Genomic DNA, 27,311 nt, shown 5'->3' with positions numbered 1-27,311 from the left:
CCAACCCTGTTCACCGCTTAAATAAAACCTGTTCGGCGATTGGCCTAGAAGTAATACTACATAGAGCCAGGACATTCTGGTAAAAGCGAGATATTTTAAAGCACGCGCTGCTTTACATTTAAATATAAAGTGATTTATTTTCGTTTGCTCCGGGATTTCGGAGTAGGGTAAGAAGAGTAAGACTACGACGTCATTTCACTACGATTCTGTGGTGGCGAATAGTTTGAATCGGAGCAAAAACGTGTTTTCAAAATGGCGGCCTGTAGTCTTTTCAAAGGATAAATTCTGGCTAGCAGACGACAATATCCGATTTACTCCTTTACACCTCCTTTTCGGAAGGAGTAAAAAGAGTAGCCCTAATACTCCGGAACAAGCGAATAGTTTATGGGGCGGAGTAATTCTCATCCCCGGATCAAGCGAATAAAACATTTTAGGGTAAAAAGAGTACACTTTTAGTCCGAGAACAGGCGAAAGGAAACCACTAAAGAAGGGCTAGTTCGATTTCACACGCGCCAACTAAAAGAAAGAGAAATGCGCGCGAGCTATCAACTTTAGCCTTAAAAAAATAACACTAACATAAACACGTGACATTTATTCAGTGACTCGCGCGTGCGCGTACTGGAGGAAAGAAAAAGAGAGTTGCATTTATTGAAGCGTCTATTGTGTATTAAACTAAGAAAACCATTTGGATGCTTTTCCGTATTACACCAAAAATACCTCGTAAAGTATCGCCCTCTATCGTAGCCAAACTATTTTAATTTTCTCACGCGACGAGAAGCTTCGGCGATTTCCCAGCCAAAGGAAATTACTCTGACTCTTTAAAAAAAATAGTTAAAACTTTTCACATTAGTTTATAGGAGCTGCTGAATACGACATCTATCGTACCATCCAGGCTTCATTTGTTTTAAGTCGCGGATGTTCATATACATATTTCAGAATGCAGAAATTTATTTATTTCTCCCTTTTATCGTTATCTTCTAACTTCTTAGTTATGGTATTCTATAATTAGATTCAATGCGAGGAATTACATAACATCGAACTTTATTAATTTTAATGTTCTTCAACTCAAAAGTGAAAAATTTTCAGATTACAAAAACATTCTGAAAAAAAAACATTTTTCGCCCTATTCAAATATTTTTAACAAAATAAGTGACAAATTACATTCTATTTATTTTTAACGCTATTTTTCTAATCTCTCAAACTGTTAATTTTATTTTAAAATTTCAAAAAGCAACGTAGCATTTACATAAATTATATTTCAATGAGCTTGAATGACAGTTTTAACACTTCGAAAGGTAAAAATGTTGGTCCATTCGCCAATTTAACTATACAGCTATAGCTCGAATTAGGTGGAGTTAACCAACGCGATATTTAACGTTAACTATATACACACCGTCGTTAAATTCGGTGAACTCGCACGACAGTACCTTTCCGGTTTCTATTTTTAAGATTCCGGAACTGGTGGACTTTGGGTTGACCATACAGAGAATGGCCAGCCGGGGAAGAGCGGCGAATTCCTGACGGAGACATTTCAAATCTTTGATGGGGATCTCGTCGAAGCGGCCGGTGTCTACGTTAAACACCATGGCGTTGTTTCGAGACACGTTAATGATACGAGCGCGGAACCAAGTTCCATTTTCCGGGCTTCGAGCGGCGCAGAAGGTGGCTGGACGCAGCTGCCCCGCGTCCAAATCCATCGATTTATCTTGGAAAATGTAGTAATTCTGAAAACAGGTCGCCACGCGCTGTAAGACCTCCGACTGAAGCTGGCAATAAAAGTGAATTTTGGAAACCACCGTCTTCACGACGACGTTGAGTTTGGCGCCGACTTGCACTTCGCTGTTCTCAACGAACGGTTTCGCGACTGTCTCGAAGGCTTTCGCCCAGACGGGGACATTGCTCATTTGGAGACGAATGGTATAGTGGGGATCTCGACACGAAGAATAGTCCACGATTTCGGACAGAAACCGTTTGTACAAAACGTCTTCGCGGAATTTCTTGTCGACCATCTCATTCCGTGGTTCATTAAAAGTCGGCAGTGCCAGTTTTAGGCCTAGACAAGGAAGGAACAGAAATTTGGGGTGCAAATGCACCACGTGCTCTCTGGGAACTAGTTGGATCTTTCCGTAATCGACTAGTTGGACGATGACTTCCCGCTCGAAGACGGCCTTAACTGCCGCTCGATACCAGAAGCCGTCGGCGGTCAAGTACACGGCGCACGGGCTGCGATAATCGTTCTCGCTTTGAAGCGTTTGCTGCTTAGCTCGTTGGTAGTGCTCGTTCAAGCCATCCATTAATGTAAACAGTTGAGATTGGTAATGGAGCGGTTGACCGTAAAATTCGTTGGGATTGACCACGTGCGTGATCCGTATCTTTACGGACGAATACTTCAGCAAACGCAGGGTTCGGTACTTTCCGGACGTCATGTTGTTATCGTTTCTTTCCGGAATATCGAGTTTCTCGGCTGCCGCGTTTGCTGTCTTCCGTACATCACCAAATTTCGAACCGCTATTAAAACCACTCACGTTCCAGTTCTGATCACGTCGCTATCAATGGAACGGCTTTAATTATCAATCACGCTTCTTTAAAACTACTTTTGTTGGCTTAGCTCGACTAATTACCACCAGAAGGTTATAAATATATATCCTACGATTGAGGTTATTCGCTTGAAACACGTACGATTCTTCAAAAGAATAGAATTGAGCAAAATACATCATATGCCGCGTTTTTAAAACTTTTAGATCGGGAAAATATGTAATAGGTACTTATTGCCTAAGTTCATTTTAATTCTTAAGACAGTTTCGTAGGTGACGTTTTGGGTATTGTTACTATTTGGAGCATGCGAGGACTTTGAGAGAAATAACAGAACGATTTTTGGTTTTGGGTGGCACAAATTGTTCTAGTTGATTTTACGATGGACGGCATTTCCGTGTTTATTGAACATTACATACGTATTTCGTCCGCCAAAAAATCAATCGTATATAATTACGATTTTCTTAATACAAATTCTGAATTCAAATCTACAGTTGACTATTTTCGTAAATTAAAAATTTACTGGTTACTTCTAATTTAGTAAATTTGGCGATAGACAACTCTGCGAAAAAATCTTCGCGACAAAATATTCGTAAATATGTTAAAGCAATGGTTTTTACTCGATTTGTCCATTTTCAAGGCAGAGTTTATATGACTTATCTTTTATTATTAAATTTTTGTTTATTTTGTAGGTATAATTTTTAAGTTAAGTTAGAAGAAATCACCTATGGACTGTGCGAAGGATGATAAAATACGCGAAAAAGTAGATTAGTCCATAATTAAAAGGGATAATATAGCTAAATCCTAAACAAATTTGAAGAAATTAACAAACTTACTAATAACTCGTACCAACAGGTCTTCGAGCAAACAAAAAACGCGAATCTCGGATCAAATAGATCTTCGAGTAATAAACTACATAAAAACTAAAAAAAACTAGTACGAGTTATTAGTAAGTTTGTTAATTTCTTCAAATTTGTTTAGGATTTAGCTATATTATCCCTTTTAATTATGGACTAATCTACTTTTTCATGTATTTTATAATTTTTAAGGTCGAGATCACGCATTTGGCACCCCTATATTAGACTACCGTGAACAGAGACCGGTGACCGTTAGGCCAACCTTTTCAAAAGGGTGCCTACATGATTTAAAAAAAATGGAAATTCTTCAACTGCATTTGTATCCATCTTACCACGCTTCTGAAGCATTCCTTCGCCGTATCCAGGCTATTCAAGGCCACCTCGGTTGAGAGCTGTTTATCCGCACACGCCATTGTCGGTGTAGTTTTTGGTTTGTGAGGTTCGGAAAATTGAAGACTCCGTGGCTCGAGATCACCTTGACTTTCACTAATACCTTCGCTATCCTCAAGAAAAGATGTAGTTTCTAATTGAGTTAATTATATTTAGAATTAGAGATAACTTTGAGAAGGGTTATAATATTTGTTCAAGCTTGTATTCAGGAATCCAAGAATATGGGAATTGGCATTAGCCTCTGTTGCCACCCTGGTATACTTCGTAGCGAAATTTCGTACGGTTTTTAATCACAAAACGTCAAGACGGTCATCCGAGTGTTAACGAACTTTAACTACGAAGTAGGATAGGTGGGGGGTACCTGAATTTATTCCGGGTGCGTTTTAATTTCATCGAATCCGCTTTCAGATTTTTGGCACTCACTTGTTTCGCCTGCTTAGTTAAATAGGCTATATTTCCCGTCAAAAACATGCACATCGTCATTTATTTTTTTACTTTGTTATGGGCTGCGTTCAGTAACTCTCAAAAAGCTCAGCGTTGAGCTCAACGGTCAGCGGTTTTTTACTGAACGGGTTTGTTAACTTCCGGTTTTGACGTCACATTGCCCGTCCGTTGAGCAACGAAGTCATCGGCTGCAAGAGCAGGTTTTTCCGTTGCTCAAGGGTCACGTGACGTCGCAACACGGAGTAAGGCTAGCTGCAGACGCCGCAACAGTCTATATTTTACAAAATTAACAACAAGCGTAAAAAGCGTTCAACAAGCTCCTACGTCACATTAGCAACGGTCTCAACGAAAATAATTTTCCAGTTACTTCGTTGTGAGGTACTGAACTCAGCCATGGTATCATAACGTCGACTGTTATGTCGTATTCTCTTAAACTTGCGAGAGGAGACGACGGAACACTCGGCGTTATGACGTAGTCGAAGTGCATCTTCCCAAGATAGGACGGAGATCATTTTAACCTATTGACTATACGTGGCGTGAAAAAAAACTATCAGGGTAGATAAGTCTTAAGTAACAATTAAGAGGTGAATAAGGGGCAGTGGCGTCACCACAGGGTGGAAACGCACCGGGTTAGAGGTCGGGGACGGTTAATCATTATCCATGTTTAAATTGATTTTTTTCGGTAAAAAAATATACACAAAGAAATTTACCGGTTAATATTTCGGAAAATGATTAAAAAACATGTATTATTCGGAAAATATGAGCTTTTTATCGAAAACAACGTCGTTTTCCGATTAATTTTACAAATTTATCAAAAAATTAATCGGTTAATGCTGAAATATAAATTACTTGATCAAAACGTTTTACGAATAATTTTGAGAGCTTTATCTATTGAATAAAAGTTAACCATCCCCGACCTCTACACCGGGTGTCATCATGTGGGACTGAAACTCATCCTTATTCCAATTCGTTCGTGTTTACAAAATTTTTGTAATCATGGTGATGTGGGTGACACAACAAGTCGGCACCCTTTGTGACGCCACTGACCTGTTTCAATTTACTTTAATTCCTACATACTTTCTACGCTCTTGAGAACACAGCCAACTGGCGCAGTCACGTCAGGGGAATCTGGTGAAAGTCAGTTTGCCCCATTGAAAAGTTTCTTATTATCTATGATCTCACCCAAGGTACAAATTGCTCTAAATAACCTGAAATTAACACAGTCACATTTGACTACCGAGCCGCGTGTGGGGGGGTTTCATTCCGGTTGCCCATTATTTTGACTGTGGATTCCTTGTTGCGATTCTTGAATATAATTACCTATTATCCATTGCCCAAGCGATCGGATACGAGTTTGCGAATTGGATTTGAACTCTTCCGTTCCTTGGTGTAAAAGACGGTGAACTGGCGTCCCGAAGTTCTTTTCCAACAGAGAACGCGACAGTGAAATATCTCCCAAATACAAACGAACGACGAGATTTTTCGCCACTTTTCCGATTACCGCGCAAGTAATTTCCTCGCGTTTCAGGAAATTCTCGCAAGTGTCCATGATGCGATCAGCTTCGATGAACGGGTTTCCACTTTCGGTGAAAGCGATGTCCGCCAAATAGCAGGACGCCGCCTGCTCTTTCAAATCGAAGTACCCACCGTCAACTCGTCTTAAATCTCGTATATTTAGCGTACGCAATATCCCGTAGTCGATGTAACTAACGATAGCTTCGTTTTTTTGCACCGACAAAACTCTGACTCGACACCAAATTGAGTTTCTCTTGGCGATCGCGAAGAGGTCGTTTTTTCTGAAGACAAAATCTTGAGGGTTTTTCTCCAGAACGCTTTCTAATTTTTGAAGGTTCCGTTCGAGTTGTCGGACGGATTCTGGGTCGAACTGGATGTAAAGTCTTAACCAGATTCCCTCCTCCAAAATATTGGTGACTTTAACACTTCTTTGTTTACCTATATAGCGGTTGACGCTGGTTTTCTTGAGCATTGTTCCGGCAGAACTAAAATATTAGAAACAACTCCAATAATTTCATTTTTCCTTTCACAACTAAATATTAATAGCTAGGTCTTAAAAATGTATATTTTATAAAAAACCTGATAATAACGGTTATATTGTTTTTTCAACGGCGAAAGATAAAATAGCGAGAAGCAAATTACACGCCTAGGTGGTTCACTTTATCATTTATTGGCTTGTTTTGTTTGTCACGAATTTATCATTTATTCGAGAAGTTGGATACATTTTTTCGAATGTTGGAATCAACTAGCAATATAACGCAAGATTATTGGCATTGAGATTTAATTTCTTTAAATAGTTTTTTGTTAATTTTATTTAAAGCAAGTGACCGCTCCAAAGAACACAATTCGCGTGCTTTTCCGGATTGCACCATTACGCCCCGTAAAGAATCGCCCCTATCATAGCCGCAGCGCGAAATATTTGAATTTTAGCACCCGACGCGACGGAAGAAAATTGCATTTCAAAAGAAATGCCTAATTTACTAAAGAAAACATAATGTATGTGTGTACCATTTCATATTTTAATTCATCTTTGTTCTATAATTTACGATTAAAATTGGAGGCTTAGTATTTACGATTAAAATTTGACGCTAAGCCTCGGCCATAAGACTAGGACTTCAATAGCGGACGCTCTGTTGTAAATATACGGCAGTTATTTAGTGCCTGTTCGTAAGCTTTGGAAAATGGAAATCTCAACCAATCGGACCTAATACACTAGGTTGGATGAGCTGCCGAAAACGACATCTAGCGGACGAGTTTAGTGGCGACTCGATTCCGTTCATAAGACATTCGTAGTTTTGTGGAGTAATATATATTTATAAATTTCGCTTCGCCCTCAACTTTCAATTTTCCAGGTGCTATAATAGATATATTTAACTATTTTTATAAATTATTTTATACATTTTTTTTAAATAGTTTTCCTAAGGGATGCACCGATATATCGGCCTATTTTTCTAATATCGGTATCGGCCATTATCGGCTGATATTAAAAAAATATTTTCATAAAAATAAAAAAATTATCGATTAACTAATGATAATATTTTATTTGATTGACCGCGCCACGTACGCCAGACTTCAGTAGCTAGATCATACCTTTTTAAACAGGGGGTTACGAGTGTAAACAAATAAAAAACAACGATATTGGATTTGTGATAGAAAATATGTATCACATAAAATGAAAATAAACATATTCGGATATGCTCTTACCAACTTTTTTTAATGAAAAATTAGAATAAAATGGTATGGCAGTGTACTGAACCGTCTTTTACAATGATTTTATAATATACACTACTGTTATGATAGATATATCGGACGATATTATCGGCCACGAATAGCCGATATATCGGCTACATCCATATCCAAAGAGCTTTGCTAATCAGTAATTAATAGTTCGGCAAATAAGGTGGCTTAAGTACTGTTCAACTAAAAATGTGTTAAAGTCTGTAGAAATACAGAAAAAATGATTAAGAGGACCGTCCTTTTAACGTAGCTCAAAAGATGTGTGCCTTGATGTGGCTCCACGTGGTTCCATCGTAGGCCTGGGTTCGCCTCACTTCGCTAAAAGGGGTTCTACGTAGATATGTTTGGCACCCCTCTCGTAACCCCTCTATTGTAGAGATGGTCAGAGCGCTCTTCGGACTTCGCGGTGTGACAGGATCATGTTCAGTATTGTAGCTATTGCCTCAGCGGAAAGATAAAATCCCCACATGAAAGTGTAAAGCACTGAGTATTTTTATAGCGCGTACTACGTTACAGTTTGAGAATAACGAAATCCCGCACAAACAATCATAAGCCTTCAATCCACAAAATTAATAAAATCGCGAAAATGACTATAGCGTAAGCGAGGGGCTGCGATTTCATGCGATTGAATCATGTTTTATCTTGATTTAATCACAAGTTAATATGTTTAATCATGATCTAATAAGTTTAATCGCGATTTAATCAGCTTAATCGTGATTTAATCGGCTTAATCATTAACTCGATTTAAGCGTGATTTAATCGGCTTAATCATTAACTCGATTTAAGCGTGATTTAATCGGCTTAATCATTAACTCGATTTAAGCGTGATTTAATCGGCTTAATCACTAACTCGATTTAATCGTGATTAAATCCATTTAATCATCTTATTCATGATTTAATCGATCAAGGGTGCAAAACTTAAATCATCGAAGTTAACTGCCCCTCGACCGTAAGTTTCATTACCGCAACGATAGAATAGGCGATATTATAAAGTCAGATATGCTTGCTCAACTTGTTAAAATGGGATAACGAAATAGTACAGTTAAAGCCTACGGATGAATTCATAGGCTCTTTGGTGGGAAAGCTAATGGAAGCATAGTGGAAGGTGGCCTTTCCCATCAAAACAAGAAGGCCACGTTACTTTATTATATCGCCTATTCCAGAGAGACAGTTTCGAAGCGAAACCACTTCAATAATTAACGCCACAAAAGTGGCAAAAGCGGACAAAAATTATAAAAAATTAAATCTTAAGATAGAAATGATTAACACTATAGGAAGTAGTAGTTCTTACAGAAAGTAGCACTTTCGCAACCAGTGCGGGGCCAGGAATTTTCGCGAGGGTAGGCAAACCAAAGAAATGGGCCCCCGACCCGAAATGATTCAATAAAATCAAGTAGTGATGTACATGACGAACAAAAAAGTTCTAACAACAGTAAAAAGAGTCCAAATATAACAGAACTGGTTTTATTTACTAGGAGATACCTCAAAAATTTCTAAATACATTATAGACAATTGTTTCATTGTAATTTATCAATAATTTTATCTCTTGGGACAATTTTGAGACCCTTTCTAGATCAATTTGGGGTCCCTTATAGGGTGATTTTGGGGCCCCTCAACATTTTCAGGTAGGCAGTGGCCTACCTGGCCTACCCCCTAGCGCCGCCACTGTTCGCAACTTAGAACAATATATTAATCACCCTGTCCCTTAAAGGAAATAGAACCACAGTTTAAACTTCCAATATTGACATCTTCGTTATATCAAGAATGTATTGAAGTTACTAAGAATATTTCAGCATAGCATTAACCCCTGGTATCATCCTCCCAGCTTTTGTGGAGAAAGTTCGTCTGTATTTAAGGCGCATTCAAGGTCATACCATATAGCAAACTTGAATGGGAAAGCAGACAAATTTAAGCAACAAAGGCTGCGAGGATGGGAATCAGAATCCTGTAGTCCAATATTCTTAGTAACTTCAATACATTCTTGGTTATATGGCTTTAGATATTTCTGGCGCTAGTTAGTGAATCCTTGCTCAAATTGCGACGGGGGTCTTCCATAAATATTGCGTTTTCCTTTAACATAATTAGCGCATTAAGCCATTAAAAATTTAAGAGTAACTTTACTCTATTAAAAAAAAACAAATTTTCCGCCCCAACCAGACCCGAAAAAAAACCAATTTATTATTTACCCTGCCCGGACGACCCGAAAAGAAAATTAAAATAAATTTTGTCTGCCCAACCCAACCCGACTGATAGATAAAATTTGCTCAATGCTAATACCAAACGAACAAAGGGTAGTTTGTCCATGATCAAACCAAGGGAACTCGTTTCGACATTCGCTTATAAACTTTATAAACGGCGCGATGGCGAGGGTTGACGCAAAATATCTCAGTTAGGACTAACGGAATTTTTTCGCGTCGTAATAAAAAATCTCCGTTAGGCCTAACTCAATTTTTTCGAGTCGGGGCTCTCACCGTCGCGGTGTTTTGATCGTTTTGAAAACTAGCCCTTACACGGACCATATAAAGACAAAAAATACTGCCCGTAATGAACGTACCAATTAAACGTCAAATATCAAGACTATATCTACCAAAGGGTACAGCTAAAACAACGTGGTAAATAAAACTTGGTCGCGCGCGTGATGAAGATATTTTAATTTAAAACTAAACCGCTTTCGCGTCCTTCCCTTATCAACAACATCCCTCCAGAGTCCACTCGTATTGCGGCCCTCTTAAGCCTCGGTCTGAACCTACTAGGCGGGGAGAATCGCCGGGCTGCACGGATCTGTCCTTTGGGGGAAAGACGACTCTGGCAAACAACAACATTTGAGGATTCCTCATTTCCGCTTTGGGAAAATTAATAACCGCGGTCTGGCAAAAATAAAGCGCGGATAGCTAAGCCTCGGTCTCGAGTAGATCGTTTCCTCTTTTGCCGGCAAAGCTTCTCTCTCTCTATATATATCGGATTATAGGCGAGTCCAAATTTCCATTAGATAGATTCGTTGTTCCAATAAAACGACGTACTTCCCGAAACAGTCTGAGTAATAGCTTCTTAGTTAAAATGGGGAATAATAATCTAGTTATTCCGAACGAAATAAAACTAAAAAATAGTAGATTTAAAAAACGGACGGTGCTGCTGGGGACTCGAAAGAAAATTACCCCTTTTTAATGGAAGGGATTTTGCATGGACGAGGAATTATGGCCAAGGCCCAGCGGGCACCAATGGCCGAGAAACTAGACGCTTTCCCCGCCTTCTACGCCAGTATCTTTTGAACTCCAACGTAAGAGACGCGAAGAGATTTATTTTGAGAACAAAAGAACTACCAGAAATCGAACTAAGCCTCCGAAGAGGACTAAAAATAGTACTTTGACTAAAGTCGCTCCTATACCGCGGCGGTCGACAGAACTTGCAATTGGAAAAAGGCGGTACATTTAGTTTTTGAGGTTTTTTAGAAATTACATATTATCAGAAGTATATAATATATATCTCACGAGAGAAGTATTAAATTAAATCCTTCTTGAGCTCGATGTAGTTTTCAATGGGCGCAATTTTCCCGCTAAATCGAGGTAGCGTATACCTCATAACGGCTCCAAATTTACTACGTGTATTACTCCGCGTAACGTTGTGAAATGTAAAAATTAAATTACTGAGGGTAGGCTCTAGCGTTCGAACTGATATCTGTTGCAATTACTCTGGAGATAAAACTCTCCTCTTTTCGCTAGACGACGTTCAAAGGTCCATACTTCCCTTTTGATGAACTACTGATATCATCATTTTCTGTTTTTACGATTTCTATGGAAGAATTGATTTTAAACAGATTTTTCGGTGATTTTAAGTTAAAAGTTCCATTATCGGGGGCGGGGAGGGGGAGACCGAGGTAATTTTTCTATTTTCTTACTAAGCTTTTTTAAATGTGAATTTATGAAAAGAATGGTGCATTTTCGGGAAGTATTCAATTCCATGGACGAAGATATCTATAATGGGATTCACAAGTAGAAATTTATCGACACGGTAGGCGTCCCAAAAAAACGGAAGCGCTAAGCCTCATAAGCACCTAATTTATTTATTTTCACATAACGCTAAAGTACTCGGATCAGAGTGCCGTCACGTATGTCCTAAGTGAACTAGAATCTGTATTTTGTTTGAGTGTTTTCTTAGGATAGCTTTTTGTCCCTTTATAGTAAAAACAAACCAGTGAAGAATAAACCTATTTTAGTAATCATATATACATATATGCCTAGGTACAGGACGTTTTCTCTATAGAAAGTTGCATCCTTAGATTTAATTAATATTTGATTTTTTGCTGTGTAATTATTAGACTTTTTTAGATCCTACCCAGCCTGACCGGAAAAATAAAAAACATTAACACGGCCCAACCCGAATAAATATACAATAACGTAGTGTTGTTAATTTTCCGGAAAAATAAAATAAGGAAAAATTTCCCAAACAATTTCCGGAAAATTTTCCGCAAATCGGAAAAATATAAGATCGAAACATAAATTACTTTTTAAGGGTTTTTAATGTTTTTAACTTTTTATCGATATAAAATGTCTAATATCAGTAAACATACTACAAAACATTAATAGCGTTACATTGTTAATCAGCTTAAACTAGTCTAGAGGTTTAGTTTTACTTTTAGATTCGAAAAAATGCCGCTTTATTTAAATTTACAAACAATATATTAGACTAATCATGGAATTAAACATTTTTTTATTTTTTTCGGAAAAATACGGAAAATTTTCCAACTTACAACACTACAATAACGTATTCGGGTTGGTTCGGGATTGAAAAATCCGGGTCCCTATTAGTCTGTAGTAATTTTTGAGGTCTCTTGAGACCTAGGCATCCGCCTAGTATAAAACATTGGATATAATAATATTAATAATCAGCTAGGCTAATAGCCACGGCGCCAAAACAGCTTTTAAATCAGATGACTGTGTGCCCTTCCAAGCTCATAAACTACTGGATTTTATTTGGTTAAACAGACGCTTTGTGATTTATCTCCTGTTTAAAGGAATTATAAGTCGCTAGATGACTTGGGCCTAAGGTGGTGCCTTGGTATTAGCCTAGCTGATTATTAAATCCAGCAGCTTACGAATTTCTCACGTTGAGCGCTACGTGGCTAATTCTGACACGACCAAATTCTAAATTCGGTCTTTCTTTTGGGCTATTAAAAGTAGATTTTGGAGAGAATCGCATTTTACATTAGAACGTGAGAGATCAGCTAATTTCTTGCTTCCTGTCGCTCCGAATTCAGCGACAGAATTCGTGACTAGTTTTAATGAAATAAAATTAAATCCTTAAGAGGAAATGGAAGCGCCGTTCAATGAAGAAGAGTAATTTTTTATTGTATTAAAAGTACGCGTAAGATTTATCTTATTTTATCATTTGCGAAAGGCTAAATACACGTTTAATTAAAATAATGATTATCGTAAAAAGTTACGCGTTTCTTGTTGGTTAATCCGAGCATGGTTTCGGAGCAGCCCAAAGGATGATTACAAAATCAGTTTTTCTTTGGGCTGCTCCGAAACTACTCTCAACTTCACTCGGATCGAGTTAATTTTATGTCAGCATTCGTACGATAACGGTTTTTTTGTCATATTTTCCTGACGAAAGCCCAAATGCGACACGCATCGACTTTTGGAGCACTCTGCATGGGAGCTATCGGATCCCCTAAACATAAACGAACAGTGGGGGCGGGCCCTATGAAAATTTATATTTTATAATTGAAAAATTAGGGGTTCAAATTCTTAGGTTACCGTTTCAAAAATCCTGGCGCCACCGCAGTTTTAAAATTGAAATGGTTAAAACCCTGGCAAACTTCAGACCAACGTCCATGACTGACCTAAACATGTGATAGAAAAACGCGGCGTAAACGGAATGGAAAATGTTTCGCGTTGATGGACGGTTATAGTTGTCCGAGAGGTCAGAAGAAAGGTCGCTGGCTGGCGGCGAAATGGAAATGAAGACCATCAACGTTATACAAGATCCCCTTTTCATCTCGGCACCGGAGATCGTCCCCTTGTCAACGAGATCACACCCATTGAACCCGGATTACCAAAAACGACGCGTTCAGTTCACACTCGGCAAACTTAGGCGTGGGCATTAATCGTAGTTCGGGACCAGTCCCAACTTAACACCCGACCTCGAGTCCGAACATATTTTGTATTATTGGCGGGAAAATCGCGAATGGCCGCGTTGAAGAAATACGAGCGGGGCGACATCTAGTTTACGACCTCGAAGTAGCCGTTGAAGGATGATCTGCCCCGAAAATGGCGGAATTATGCTTCGGGCGAGTTTCGTAAGAGGCCGGGGCATATCTCAACCTCCGAGTCGAGCCGACCCTCCGAACATCGCTTACCGTCGTCTACTACTCCGCCTCGGGCCCCCGAACATCCTTCTCCTTCCAGCGCCCAATGCAACCCCATTTCTTATTCGAACCTTTATATACCTCTAAATCTAGCCTATATATACATTAAGTAACGCGCGACTTTGGCCAAAGCGGTTTTCCAAAAACTGACGTTTCCCAAAAGAGAAAAATAAAATCTTAAAAGTCGCTCCGAGTTTTATACCGCTTTGAACTTTTATTGCGCGAATCTAAGCGCCATTTTATTGACTTCCCGGTGGAATATATATGTTCCAGGGCCAATACTCTTTGGGTAAATATATCGAAAGATTTCTTTCGAAGGAAAATTACTCTCGGTCGTTACGGGATAAATTTACAGCGTTTTCTTGAACTTTAGAGTCTAGCGGGCTTCTCCCCAGAGTTTTACGACAACGGAGCGCCGGAAATGAAGGCCATTAAAATGCCCACTTGCCCGCGAACAAAACGAAATAGAGGGCGCTTTACAATCACCGACCAAATAGTTTATCACTTTCTAATGGCGGGTCACTTCGCCTACGCCTGTCTAGCGTGACCCCCCGGCTAAAAATTAGATTACCTTTCAACCCAGTATTGATTGAGCTTTCAAGGTGTGATCTGCAGGGTAATCGTACCTGTAATATTTTCTACAATCGCGTGTGAAACCATAGTACTGCACGCGCACTACTTGGAGGGAACGCTGTTTTTAAACATTCTTAAAAATTAAACATGGTTGAGACATTTGTTACGCTCCTGAACGTTTTAAGGGGGAAGACTACAGTGGCCATTGTCTACTTTCACGCTATTTCAGGCTGAACTCTTTTAATTTTGTATATTAACTTATAAAATTAATATTTATGTGTAGAACAGCCTCTTGTTTAGTGATTAAAATAATATTGACAATTTTAAATTTAAAAGTAATTACGTTTTAATTCGAACCCCCGGAGCTAAACAAGTTGGGCCAGCGCCCAAACTACCCTTTAGTTAGGATTTCATATCTCGTTAACTATTAATAATAGAATTATCAAAATTATTTTAAGCACTAGAGGAAGTTTCAGCTTTATAAGATTTGTGTACAGTGTTACGTGAATTTTGCTCTCAGCCGACGTGTATTCTTCCCCCTTAAACAAAGCACAACTTTGGTAGTTATTGAGGAATCAGTATATTTATTTAGCATTTAACTATGCCGAAAAATATCATAATCATGTCGATAATCATAATAAACAGCAATTTTTATTTTTTTACATATTTCTTCATTTTTAACGAAATTGCTTTTAAACAAACCCAATTATAACAATTAATTATCTAAATCTGGGGACACATTAAATATTAAACTTAAAATATCGATTTATTTAAGAATATGCCCCGGTCATGTTGGTTACCCTAGCTAGAAATCAATATAATAGTACAACAACTTGAAAATCCTTAACGATTGCGGAAGAGCGACAAAATAGACCTTTTCATGAAATGTTCATTACAGTAAGAGGGGGAAAAAACTGATTTTTGCAAGGATGATTTAGATCAACGTTATATCTATTACTCCTTGTTTTTACCCTCGCTCGGCTCTTGAGCTCGGTATGTCGTCTGCTACCGAGTGTAAGTATTTAACCCTTTTCTTTAACGAAACTTCAGTATTTACAAAACACGGCGGATTAAAATTAATCCAAGTGATATTGTTAAATTTGTTATGTCATATGTTTAATTTACGATTGTTAAAATCCTCACTTTGGATGATTACTAAAGTTTGATGCAATAGTGAGTAGGAAACAAAGACAATATGAGGTACAAATTTCCTACTAAATATTTAACATATTTTCTCGCCTATAAACTTTGCTAGCAGTTGCTGTAAACAACGAACTAGTGAAAATTAAAGTTAAATATACCGTTCAAATTATTCACAGAACGCCAGCTTGTGTTTATACTTAACTCAAAATTTCATCAGAAATTGCCGTGAATTTTCCTTATACTTGGGTTTTATTGCGCAAATCATTCAATCATGAAGACTGAAGAGTGCATACAGAGCCAAGTCATTTTTTTATTGTATTACCTTTTCAAAGCGCCTTTCAAAATCTATATTACGAAGAGGGAAATTTGTGTTTATATTATAGATATTAGGATATGCACATTCTCTGAACGTAGAGTTGCTTCAATTGGTCAATATTTTGACGTTATTCTTCCTAAAATTAGGGATTTATTTAAATTATTTGTTCTAACATAAAATACTCTTATCTTTCGTTGGATGAATTTATTCATTTTTCTATGTGAAACCGTAGCCCAATATTTGGAGAACTCAACTGAATCTATTAATTTCAAATCTGTAAATATTACTTTGTAATTTGTAAAACTGTCTCTGTTCCTTTAAGAGTTTGAAACGCAAAAAATAATGTTTTCAATACAATATTATTAAATACAACTACAGAAATGGAAGACAGATCTTAAAAGATTATTATCTTTTAAAAGCAGAAGAAAGTAACATTGTATACAGAACTTAAAACGTTAGATAATTACCTTCCCCGAAGGAAACAGAATCAAAAACTCCGTAGCGAATTAATATTGATAAAGTGAAAAAGTAATTTTATAAAAATTTCGGAGGAGCGATTAGAAACTTGTCAGAAATCATTTGTTTCAATTTACTATCTCTTAAGATTCCAAACGTAGTTAAAAAAACACGCTCCAAAAGCGAACATTCGAAAAATGTTTAGAGATTATGCCGAATTTTCCAACTCTTTTTTAACGCATTTTATTACAAGTAAAAAAACTAGAAGTAGTTAGGCTTAGAAAGTACCTTGAAAAAATCTGACAGAAGCGACGTATAAAGTACACTTATAAATAGAGTTAGTTTTAGTTGCTATAAAATAAAATGAATAAAAAGAAGGCAATTAAAATGTTGCACTTACGACACAAGACTTTATAGAATTAAGAATTGTAAACATTAAGAAATATAATTATGTTGATATAAATATTAATAATTTATTTCATAATATAAATCCTCTTTCAACATACGAAAGGAAAATATCACCCTTTTAAGAGTGCGTATAAATAATTGTTTATAGCACCTGTCATGGCGACAAGCGGGCGGCAATCCCTTGATTAATTTCTGAACTACTAATCGGTCAAACTAGAAGGATTCTCCATCTGGATGAAAGAGGGGAGCTTAATGTTGATTTGTTAAAGCGCCCTCTATTTCGCTTTAGTCCCATTCGACCGAAATCCCATTCGACCGAAGGCGGTTTTTGAGGTGTCCCATTCGACCGAATTCCGCCGAAACGTGCGGTTTTTATGTGTCCCATTCGACCGAACGCTGCTATATAAATTGGCTTTTGCTATGTTTTCAATTTAGTTACTGAAGTCGTTTGCAATGGAGCGGAAAATAAAATGGAATGAGCATGAATTATATTTTTATCTTCACCTAGTCAAGAAAAGTAACTGAACCAAAACTGAAATAGTAAACTTAACCAACTCTAACCTAACCTAACCTAACCTAACCTAACCTAAACATGGATCTTCGATAGTACATACCTTATAAATAAAATACCAAATCACCCCGCCAATTGGGCTACATTTGAAAATTCTTTCGGTCGAATGGGATTCGGTCGAATGGGATTTCGGTCGAATGGGAATAAACGTCTATTTCAGATAAATAGAAGCTAGTTTAAAAAATAAGAAACCCATAGTGGTGTCGATTTAATATGAAAATAATTTATTAGCATTTATTTACTTTTATAACTTAAAAAATCAATAAATATTTTTAATAAATATTTATTTAAGATTATTTCTATCTTTAAATAACAATGTAAATAAATAGGTCACCTAGATGGCGCTCCCGTGAATTTAAGATAAAAGGGGGAATGGTGGGGAAAGCAAAGTCCGTATGTCTCCGTATTCTAACCCAGTTAGTACAATTACGAAATTTCGTCGGCTATAACAAGAATTTTTAGTAGGTTCAATGTATATTTTTTATCAACGTACGCAGTAGGATCGTCTTATAGATAAAATTTTATCTACACTTCCAAATTAGCGTAACGAATTCATTTTCGTTACTTTTAGTTAGACTCGAAGAATTACATTCTTAAGCCTTTTTAACGGACTTCCGGGACATTTGACAAAACAGTCGACTGAATTTCTTCTTTATAATAAAATCGGTGTCCTTGATTCAAAGTGTGTTTTTTTTTGTTAAACGCGGAAAATAAGAAACACAAATTTTATTTTATCCCTGTTCTTCGTTGAAATAAAAGAAATTGTGATCGATTTAGGAGTTTTTCCGCTTTTAAGAGTGTCTGATTTTCAGACAAAACCATCGCAGAGAGAAACGAAAGAACCGGAAAGGGGGGGGGGGGGATAGCTTTGTTTCACTCGGACGTAAAAAGAGGGGGGCTGGGAGAGGGGGGGGGCTAAAAGGCGCTCCGATATTAAGTCCCTTTGGACCGAGTGCCACCCCCCGCCCCCGCTTGTTTTTTTACTCTTTATTTGACTTCATTTTCGGGACTGTTGAGATGGGCAAATGGCGACTACTTTACGAGAGTGCGTTGTAGAAGGCGAGCGCGAGGGTACCGTACGCGTGTCTTCACCGTTCTTTCGTTTACTTTATCTATTGGTGCGTAGAGAGGTTAAGGGGTTGACGATTCAACAAGAACGTCAGGGCTTCCACGCCTAATTTGGTGGTTCCGTATTAAAGTGACGCTTTCCTCCACAATTGGGAATACGCCCCGACATGCAACGTTATCAAATTAAAGGAGCGATTCGGCTAGTTTACCCGAAAGTCGGAATAAATGCTAGTTTGAAGGCTAATTTCACTACCCTTTTTTTGGTATTATCAGAAATAATATATCTTCTAGAGAGTCACTTCCCTAAACTGCTAATCTTATTTGTTCTAACGAGAGCGTATACAAGTAACTGAGAACAAACGAACGTACCATTGATCCACTACTTATCTATCAGGCCCCGCCTACTAAACATTTAATAACTCCCTCTGTTGACTGAAATGGAAATACGTGTCTTTTTTACAATTTTAAATATTATATATTATGTTAAATAATTTAATTGTAAAATTTTTAATATACAAATTATTTATTACGGCTTATATTATGTTAAATATTAAAATTTATATATTAAATACTAAATTTTAAAAATAATTTAAATTATATTACTATTATAATTTTTATTATAAATATTTTAAATTCATCGAATAATAAGTTAAGATGAATGAAAAATAGGTAACGTAGTTTGGATTATAAATATGGAAAAGTTAATAATATTTCAGTCAATCTGAACCCGCGACGCACGAGACTACAAGGCGAACCAATATACCGTTAATTGTTTTTAACAAAAGACTATACTAAGTTTTGTCCAACTTGGATCACTGATACTAGATAAACTATAGGAGCTAGGGATAATTGGCAATGGATAATTTTGGTCCTCTGACCAGGCCTAACAACATATTTAAATTTGAAATAATAGTAAATCCATAGAAGAAGTGCGATGTTAATTTTTTGGTTTGTTTTAGGAAAATCGACCGTTTTTGGGCTGCTTTTCAAACTAAGGATTGGCGGTTTTTTGGTCGTTTTTTCAGTCTTGGGTATTAATAAAATAAATCAAACAACACGAATTATTGCGTAAATAAATACCGCCTTTTATTTAAAAACATTTAAAATAATCTTGATGATGGCACTAACACTGCCGAAAGTGGTCGACAATAACTATTTTAAATGTTTTTTAAACAAAAGACTGTCTTTACTTACTCAATAATTTGTGTTGTTTTATTTATTTTATTATCTAATGGTGTAAGGCTAGAACCACATTATTTTATTATTATTCAATGCCTTTGGTATTAGCCTAGCTGATTATTATTATTATTATTATTATTATTATTATTATTATTTTTATTATTAATCCGGCATCCCTGAATAGATTCCTTCGGTATTTCTGCGTGACGTAACGGAAACGGTTTTAGATTGGCTGAAATCTTTGCGTAGCAGCTACGCAAATAAACTCCAAAGACATATTTTTGGGGCACATATCCCGGAAGGCTAAACCCCCGAAAAGGAGGCTTAAGAAGAAGCTGCTGTATCGGGGCAAATCCATTTAGAGCGAGACTAAATGTAGGTATGTTCCGTCGAACGAAGTCATCGCGCCTCGGCCAATAACAAAGTGGCACGCTCCGACGCTCTTAGGCCTAAAAGCCGTAGGGCCCCCATCCCGGAGGCGAGCGGCCCTGAAAATTGATTTAGCGGCGCGGAAGGTAGGAAATGCCTCGAAGGCCAAAGGGAAATAGATAAAACGTTAGGACTTGGCAAGGGGCCCGCGTTTCGAGCCGTTCAAATCGTAATCGATGAGAGGCCAATCTCTTAGAACTTACTCGGAGAGAACCCGGTCGGCCTAAGCCCGGGGTAGGCCCCCTCCCAAATCTCTTTGGGCGAGATTCTCAATCGAGGGAACCGAGATCGATCCTAAACCGTTTCGTAAAAAAAACAGGAGTCTAGGAGGAAAAAAAATGGTCGGAAGAAAAAGATACTCGAAATCAGTGACAAAAGTTATTTCCTCGTTTTTCTTGCACTTTCATTTCGGCGTTTCGCTTGTATGCCGGACGCTGATCTCATCCACTGATTGAGATGTCCACAATTTTCGATCAGATGTATTATACATACCCTTTTGGCAGAAAAATCCACGTGGAGAGTTATAAAGCAAGCAAGTGGCTGCTCCAAAGAAAACCCCTTGGATGCTTTTCCGTATTACACCGAAAAGACCCCTATCGCAGCCGAACTATTTTTGTTTGATCACGCGATTTCTCAGTTTAACCGGTGAAGAATATTACTTGTAAATCTTTAATAAATACTTAAGCTACTACAGTATCTATTGATACACGTAATTTAGACGTGTACATTTCCATATTTTAATTTATTTTTGTTCAATCGAAAAGATGTTTGTTATAATTTCAGATTACAAGAGGACGCTAAGCCTCCGTCGTAATTAGAATTTGAACGTGTTAAATTCGAGATAATAGGATTTTGGCTTCATTATGAGCGAAATTGAGCGACGAAATATATTTTTAAAAGAGTGCAAAACGGAAATGAGAGGAGCGAAAATTTCGCCACTCAAAAAGGGCAAAAAGAGAGAAGCCAAAATTTTACCTCTCAAAAAAGAGCGAAAAGAGAGTAGCGAAAATTTTTGCCACTCAAAATTACGCGAGCGCGAGCGACGCACGAGCAGAGTGGTTCTTTAATAAAAGTGCCCATCATTGTTTGGCTTCATCAACTTAACGTGATATTCTCAATATGCGAGGTATTTTAGTAGAAAGTGAAAGCTAAGGAAAAACCAGACTATTTTTAAAACAAGATTAATATTTTTCATTCAGTTACTAATATAAACGCCACTTAATCCTGCGTTTCTTGCTAACACCTTTAATGTGAGTACAAACACGATGGTATTTAGACAATTTGGTCATAAAAACGTAATTTTTGGGGTACGGAGTTTACACGTGAGCCCTAAACGTGATACCATTACTGACCCGCTTTATCGAAAACAATTTTATGAGAAAATGTATGGTGCAATCGGCGTGGAAATCCGAGTAGAGGGGGACGATCTAGAAAAACTTTGTCAAAAGGACCTTTAGACCTCAAAGAATGCTATCATGATGAAATATTATACGGAGGTCAGAATGTTGTATAAGAAGATTTTAGCCCGCTCGCTGCTAGCAAAGCCGACACGTTATTTATTAGGGAAGAAGTCTTCCAAATCAAATACGAGTTTAGTTTCCAAAAGTTTTTTCTCCCGTATAGTTATTTACTCCTCTGGCAATGGCGAGAAAGTTGGCCAAATGAGTTTATTATTCAAGTTTTGGGACTGAAGGAAACGCCGCGATATTCGGAGAATTTTCAAAGTATCTTTTATAGAGGAATTAAACAAAACTTTGGAGGAAATTCGGAATTCGAAATCCGCTCGGTCCGCCATCCATTTCTGCGTCCCATCTCTCTCTCTCTCTCTCTTCGAGTTGACGTCCTGAAGCCGACATCCGTGTTTCCGCCCTCCGTTCTCGCCATTGTCGACTGGGGCACTCGCCCACCGTGCCTCCATTATGCTAATTCTCCGGAAACTTTTAAGTATTCATAACTCTAGACGCCTCTGGGCGCGACGACGACGACTTACTGATAAGGATATTTCTTTATTCATAAGCCTAACTTACTCTTCTCACCGCTGACAAACGGAGAATGCGCGCTATATAATAAAGAGCGGACGGATTTCAAAGGGAAATTTCAATTCCCGACCACTATTAAGAGGGGGGTTGGGGGGGGGGGTGGCAGAGCCGCTTCAAAAGTAAACATTTGTCCAAAGGAAGTGTAAACATACTTTGGCGGGGAAAGCTGCCTTTTATTAATTATTATGATTCGCTGGTGGCAACTTCATCCACACTTTTACGCTTTCGCTGTTCGGTAACAAAGAATGGATTCGCCGGAAAGATAAGTCACTTTCGCGTCTAATTTAAAATTTTGTTGTGGCCGAGAGCGAAAAGGAGTTTTACATGTTTGTAATAAGGCTTTTGGTGATAACTTGCTGTTGCCTTTCACACTGACAAAACTTGCGAGTGGAAAATTTCATTTAAGGAGAACGCTATTATAAGGGGCTACGGTCGTCATGTTAAAGCGGAAGTTTATAAGTATGTCTCTTGGGCAAATATTAAACTAAAAGTTAATCACGGAGTGAAGTCCTCGTGGCGCTGTCAAAGGCTACTTGGAACGCTAGAGCAATCGAATTCAAAAGCTCTTAGCTCCAAATCCAGATACACAAACAGTAAATTGCTATCTTAGCTCCAAATCCAGATACCGAAAACAGTAAATTGCTATCTTAGCTCCAAATCCAGATACCGAAAACAGTAAATTGCTATCTTAGCTCCAAATCCAGATACCGAAAACAGTAAATGGCTATCTTAGCTCCAAATCCTGATACCGAAAACAGTAAATTGCTATCTTAGCTCCAAATCCAGACACACAAAATAGTAAATTGCTATCTTAGCTCCAAATCCAGATACACAAACAGTAAATTGCTATCTTAGCTACAAATCCAGATACCCAAACAGTAAATTACTAATTTCTATCTAAGCTCCAAAACCAGGGACCTCAAACAGTAAATTTCTATCTAAGCTCCAAAACCAGGGACCCCAAACAGTAAATTTCTATCTAAGCTCCAAAACCAGGGACCTCAAACAGTAAATTTATATCTAATCTCCAAAACCAGGTACCCTAATTTTTTTTTAGCAATTTTAGTATTGGTAGTTTTGAAAGTCCCTTTCGCTTCAGTACACTTAAAACCTATTCGAAACGCCATTTATGCAAATAGGCCAAAACGCCTGTAGAAGTGTTCCACACGCGGAGCCCCGATGTTCAGCGAAAAGTGTATTTACATGGTTTTACCTAAAACATGACAATCAAGATATTAGAAAGGTGATGCGATTCTTTGGAAGTTAATAAGAAATTTTGCTCTACAAGCTTCCTCCTTCAGAACACACTCATATCAGGGGACTTTTTTTTATAATATATATTAAATTTTTGAAATAGTTGGTCCCAAAAGGCTCGAAAAACTATAGGACCACGGAAGACAGAAGAGCGTTTCGCTCGATCATTTATCTTCATAAATGAAGGTTAGATTTAGTTGAAAAACATTCCAGTCTTGTCAAAAATCCTGGAATGTTCAATACACGTAAAAAAACTCGATAACAACGAAATTGAATATTTTTTCGACGATGATAAAGAAAGGAACGAAGATAAATAAAGGAAGGCTTCACATTTTTTCTCTTTTACATTCCGAGTTTCACTAACTTACGTTTCTAGTACTCTTTTTTTTAAACCCGAAATTTATTTGGAAAAATATATATTTCTTAAAACCGCGAAAACCAAAAAAAAATATATATATATATATATCCGGAATGGTGGTCGTGGCGGAATTCTGAAATAAAATAAAGCCGAAACCGAGAACTTTAAATTTGACGACATTAATCTCGAATGAAAGCGCGACCAGAAATGTCAGAGGTGGAAATGGTAGCGTGGGCAAAAAATAAACACATTCTTTCGAAAACAAACTCGCGCTGTAACACCGTGATAAGACATTTGGTACATTGCGAGATTTTACGCTCCCCGCCTCCCATCAAAAAGAATATTAAAAGCCGACCATCCCTTTTAATGTCAACGCGATCATAAATAACAGGGGCTCGACCAGGGACCAACGGTAGGAAGCGCTTGAAAATATTTGTTTCGGCGCGTCAGCGAAGATATACAAAAAATATTTTAACAATATTCTTTATTTGTCGTTTCAGAATGTTCCTTAAGCATGCAATTGGCTCCGCCGCCGACTGGGTTGTTCCTGTCGGGGACGACGCCTCACCACTTGGCCGGCGTCACCACGCACCCCTTGTTCCCGCACCCGACGCACCATCCGCTTCTACACCCGCACTTTCATCATCACCAGGCGCATTCGGACCAAAGCAGATCCGGATCGGGCGGCTCCACTTCGGGGGCCCCCGCGTCGGGAGGCGCCGGTCGGGCCGGTCGGGGCCTGTCTACCCCGGCCGGCTTCATGCTCAAAACCGTGATCGTCACTTTGGCCGGAAGTTCGGTTGGATTAACCGGGGGAATGAACGGGGGAGGGTTTACCACCGATAATGGAAGTCTCGGGCTTACCGCGTTTCCGGATATGTTGGACGACAAGAACAATTTCAGCGTTAGTAGTGGTAGTAACGAGACGGCGGGGAAAAGTACTAATAGCGGCGGCGGCGGTGGCTATTCGAGCGGTTCGAGCTACTCGATCGCGGAGACGGTAATCATCGCGCTGGTGGCGGGTTTGTTGAGCATCGTGACAGTTCTGGGCAACGTGATGGTCATGATCAGCTTCAAAATGGATAAGCAGCTGCAAACGATCAGCAATTACTTCTTATTGAGTTTAGCCATCGCCGATTTCTCCATCGGTCTCATTTCTATGCCCCTCTTCACCATGTATACCATCCACAACCACTGGTCCCTGGGGCCCTTCATCTGCGACACGTGGCTGGCCTTCGACTACCTCAACAGCAACGCGTCGGTCCTCAACCTGCTAATCATCAGCTTCGATCGGTACTTCTCGGTGACGCGGCCGCTGACGTACCGCGCGAGGCGGACGACCAAGAGGGCGGCCTTCATGATCGCCAGCGCCTGGCTCATCTCCTTGGTGCTGTGGCCGCCCTGGATCTACTCCTGGCCCTACATCGAGGGGAAACGAACCGTGGAGGACAACGAGTGCTACATTCAGTTTTTGGAGACCAATTCGTACCTGACCTTTGGCACGGCTTTCGTGGCGTTCTACGTGCCCGTCACCGTCATGATCATCCTGTACTGGCGCATCTGGAGAGAGACGGAGAAGAGACAAAAGGATTTGACACACTTACAGGCGGGCAAGAAGAACGACAGCAAGAAGTCCACTTCGAGCGACGACCCCGCTGACGAAGAGTATCCCGGAAGTAGCGGCGGCGTAGGCGCCGGAAGGGGCAACAACGGCGGGGGGCGCAGCGACTCCTGCCTGCCGTCGTCCTTCGCCACCGGCGTGCAACCGGGAGGGGAGAAAGACGACGACAGCGGCATCGAGACGACGTACGTTCCCACTGCCCTCTGCGTCGAAACTTCCAAGTACATTTCGGCAGCGGGAAAACGCTCCAAGCGCCAATCGTTCGGGGAACGTGTGAAGGAAAGAGTGCTGGGCTGGTGCAACATCGACCGGGAGCTGGACGCCGCCGACGAGGACAGCACCAGCCACGGCTCACCGGGGGCCACTACCCCGGCCTCGATCGAGACCCCGATACAGTCTTCTTCGAGGACCACGTCGATGAACTTTCGACAGGACCAAGTGGTGTTGCAGCTCAACCAGTCAGGGAATTTGCCAGGCGGGGCCTCTTCGGCCCTGCACGCGAAACGAATGCAAATGCAACACTTCGACCAAGGAATCCCCATGTTGGATCGAAACGGCCCGCGGCGTACCGTGGTGGAAGCTCAGACGACCAGCGTCTCCACGCCTTCCACCTCCAAGCTGCCGGGTTCGAGATCGTACTCCACCGATTCGGTGTACACCATTCTGATCCGACTGCCCACTCAGCAATCGCTCGACGGGGATCCTAGCAGCGAGTCGAACCAGGCTTCCATCAAGATGATCGTCGAGGAGGAGGGCATGGAGGCCGAAACCAGCATGGCCAGCGGAGGCTCGGTCCGTGGCTCGGAAAGCCTGGGCGCCTTGTCCGTCTACCGGGCCAATGCCAACGACTCGGGCAACGGCTCCTCCAGTTTGCGGCACGGCTCGCTACGGGCTTCGGAAATCGCTCTGGAGACCATTCGGCTTCCACTCAACACGAGATTGGTGCCCAAACAGATCGTCAAGCACCGGGTGCCCAAGAAGAAGAGGAAACAGCAGGAGAGGAAGCAGGAGAAGAAAGCGGCCAAGACGCTCAGCGCAATCTTGTTGGCCTTCATCATCACGTGGACTCCGTACAACGTATTGGTTCTCATTAAGACGCTCTCCAGTTGCCAAGACGACGATTGCATCCCTATGGGACTGTGGAATTTCGCGTACTACTTGTGCTACATCAACAGCACCGTAAACCCCTTGTGCTACGCATTGTGCAATGCAAATTTTCGACGGACTTATATCCGAATTTTATCCTGCAAATGGCACAATACGAACAGACAAGCCGTTAACCGCGGATATTTTAGTTAAACGAACGAAATGAATATTTATTACTACTATACGTAAAAGAAGAGCGTTAATAATTTAAATATATATATAGATTACGAAGTCTATAAGAAAAAATATTTAAAAATACGTCGAAATATATATTACAAAAAAATTGGTACACTTTTTCACGATAACAAAACAAAAGCAAGTTTTTTTCAGAAAAGTAAAATATATACGAAAAAAACTATATGTTAGACATATCCGCCTGCAAGTATTTACTAAAATGAAATCATGTTTCACAAAAGATAGACCACAGATGGAACCAAATTCATAAAAATGCTCACTAAAATAATAAAAAGAAAAATTAAATATATATTAAAAAAAAACATGTTTTAGCCGAGTTTAAGAACAAAAACTGAACGAAAACTAGTCAAAAAAACTTTAAGTAATAAGTATTTAAAAACCGTTTAAATAAAAAAACCCATACAGTTAAAAAATAACAGAAAAGAGTATAATTCAAAATGAAAAATAAAAAAACCAGAGTGTGAAATAATATTTAACCGTTGTGTATTCGATAGAAACAAAAAATGCTTTTACAGAATAATTAATTACCAAAGAACCAAAAAACCCCTTTAAACCCCCGTCAGATAAATTTAAATTATGATTATGATTATAATTATTATTATTAAAACACCCGATTCAAATAATATATTAAGAAAAAAATATATATTAAAAAATGAAAGATACCTGTTTGAAGTTAAAATATCTTATATACGAGAAAAATGTTTATATAATAA

General features: G+C 39.0%; 2 protein-coding genes across 3 annotated transcripts in view; one reads left to right on the top strand and one right to left on the bottom strand.

The window, feature by feature from the left end:
- mAChR-A (muscarinic Acetylcholine Receptor, A-type) overlaps positions 1–27,151 on the top strand; it is a 107,268-nt gene extending 80,117 nt beyond the window's left edge. For both annotated transcript variants that reach the window (XM_090181205.1, XM_090181206.1), the window contains exon 2: positions 24,137–27,151. In XM_090181205.1, the coding sequence (XP_090037331.1) occupies positions 24,151–26,556 (2,406 nt within the window). In that variant the 5' untranslated portion in view covers positions 24,137–24,150 and the 3' untranslated portion in view covers positions 26,557–27,151. The remainder of the gene's footprint in view (positions 1–24,136) is intronic.
- LOC149934857 (tudor domain-containing protein 6-like) lies at positions 1,130–6,275 on the bottom strand. The gene is made up of 3 exons (XM_090181208.1): positions 5,544–6,275; positions 3,722–3,912; positions 1,130–2,546 (listed from the first exon to the last, which is right to left on the bottom strand). The coding sequence occupies exons 1-3, from the start codon at positions 6,208–6,210 to the stop codon at positions 1,356–1,358; spliced, it is 2,049 nt and encodes a 682-aa protein (XP_090037334.1). The 5' UTR covers positions 6,211–6,275; the 3' UTR covers positions 1,130–1,355.
- Positions 27,152–27,311: the final 160 nt, after the last annotated feature.

This window comes from Leiobunum rupestre, chromosome 7 (genome assembly GCF_980474605.1).
Source record: "Leiobunum rupestre chromosome 7, qqLeiRupe1.1.hap1, whole genome shotgun sequence".
NCBI lineage: Eukaryota > Metazoa > Arthropoda > Arachnida > Opiliones > Sclerosomatidae > Leiobunum > Leiobunum rupestre.
Note: the sequence above shows the minus strand (reverse complement) of the source record. Positions and strands in the feature narration are given on the sequence as shown.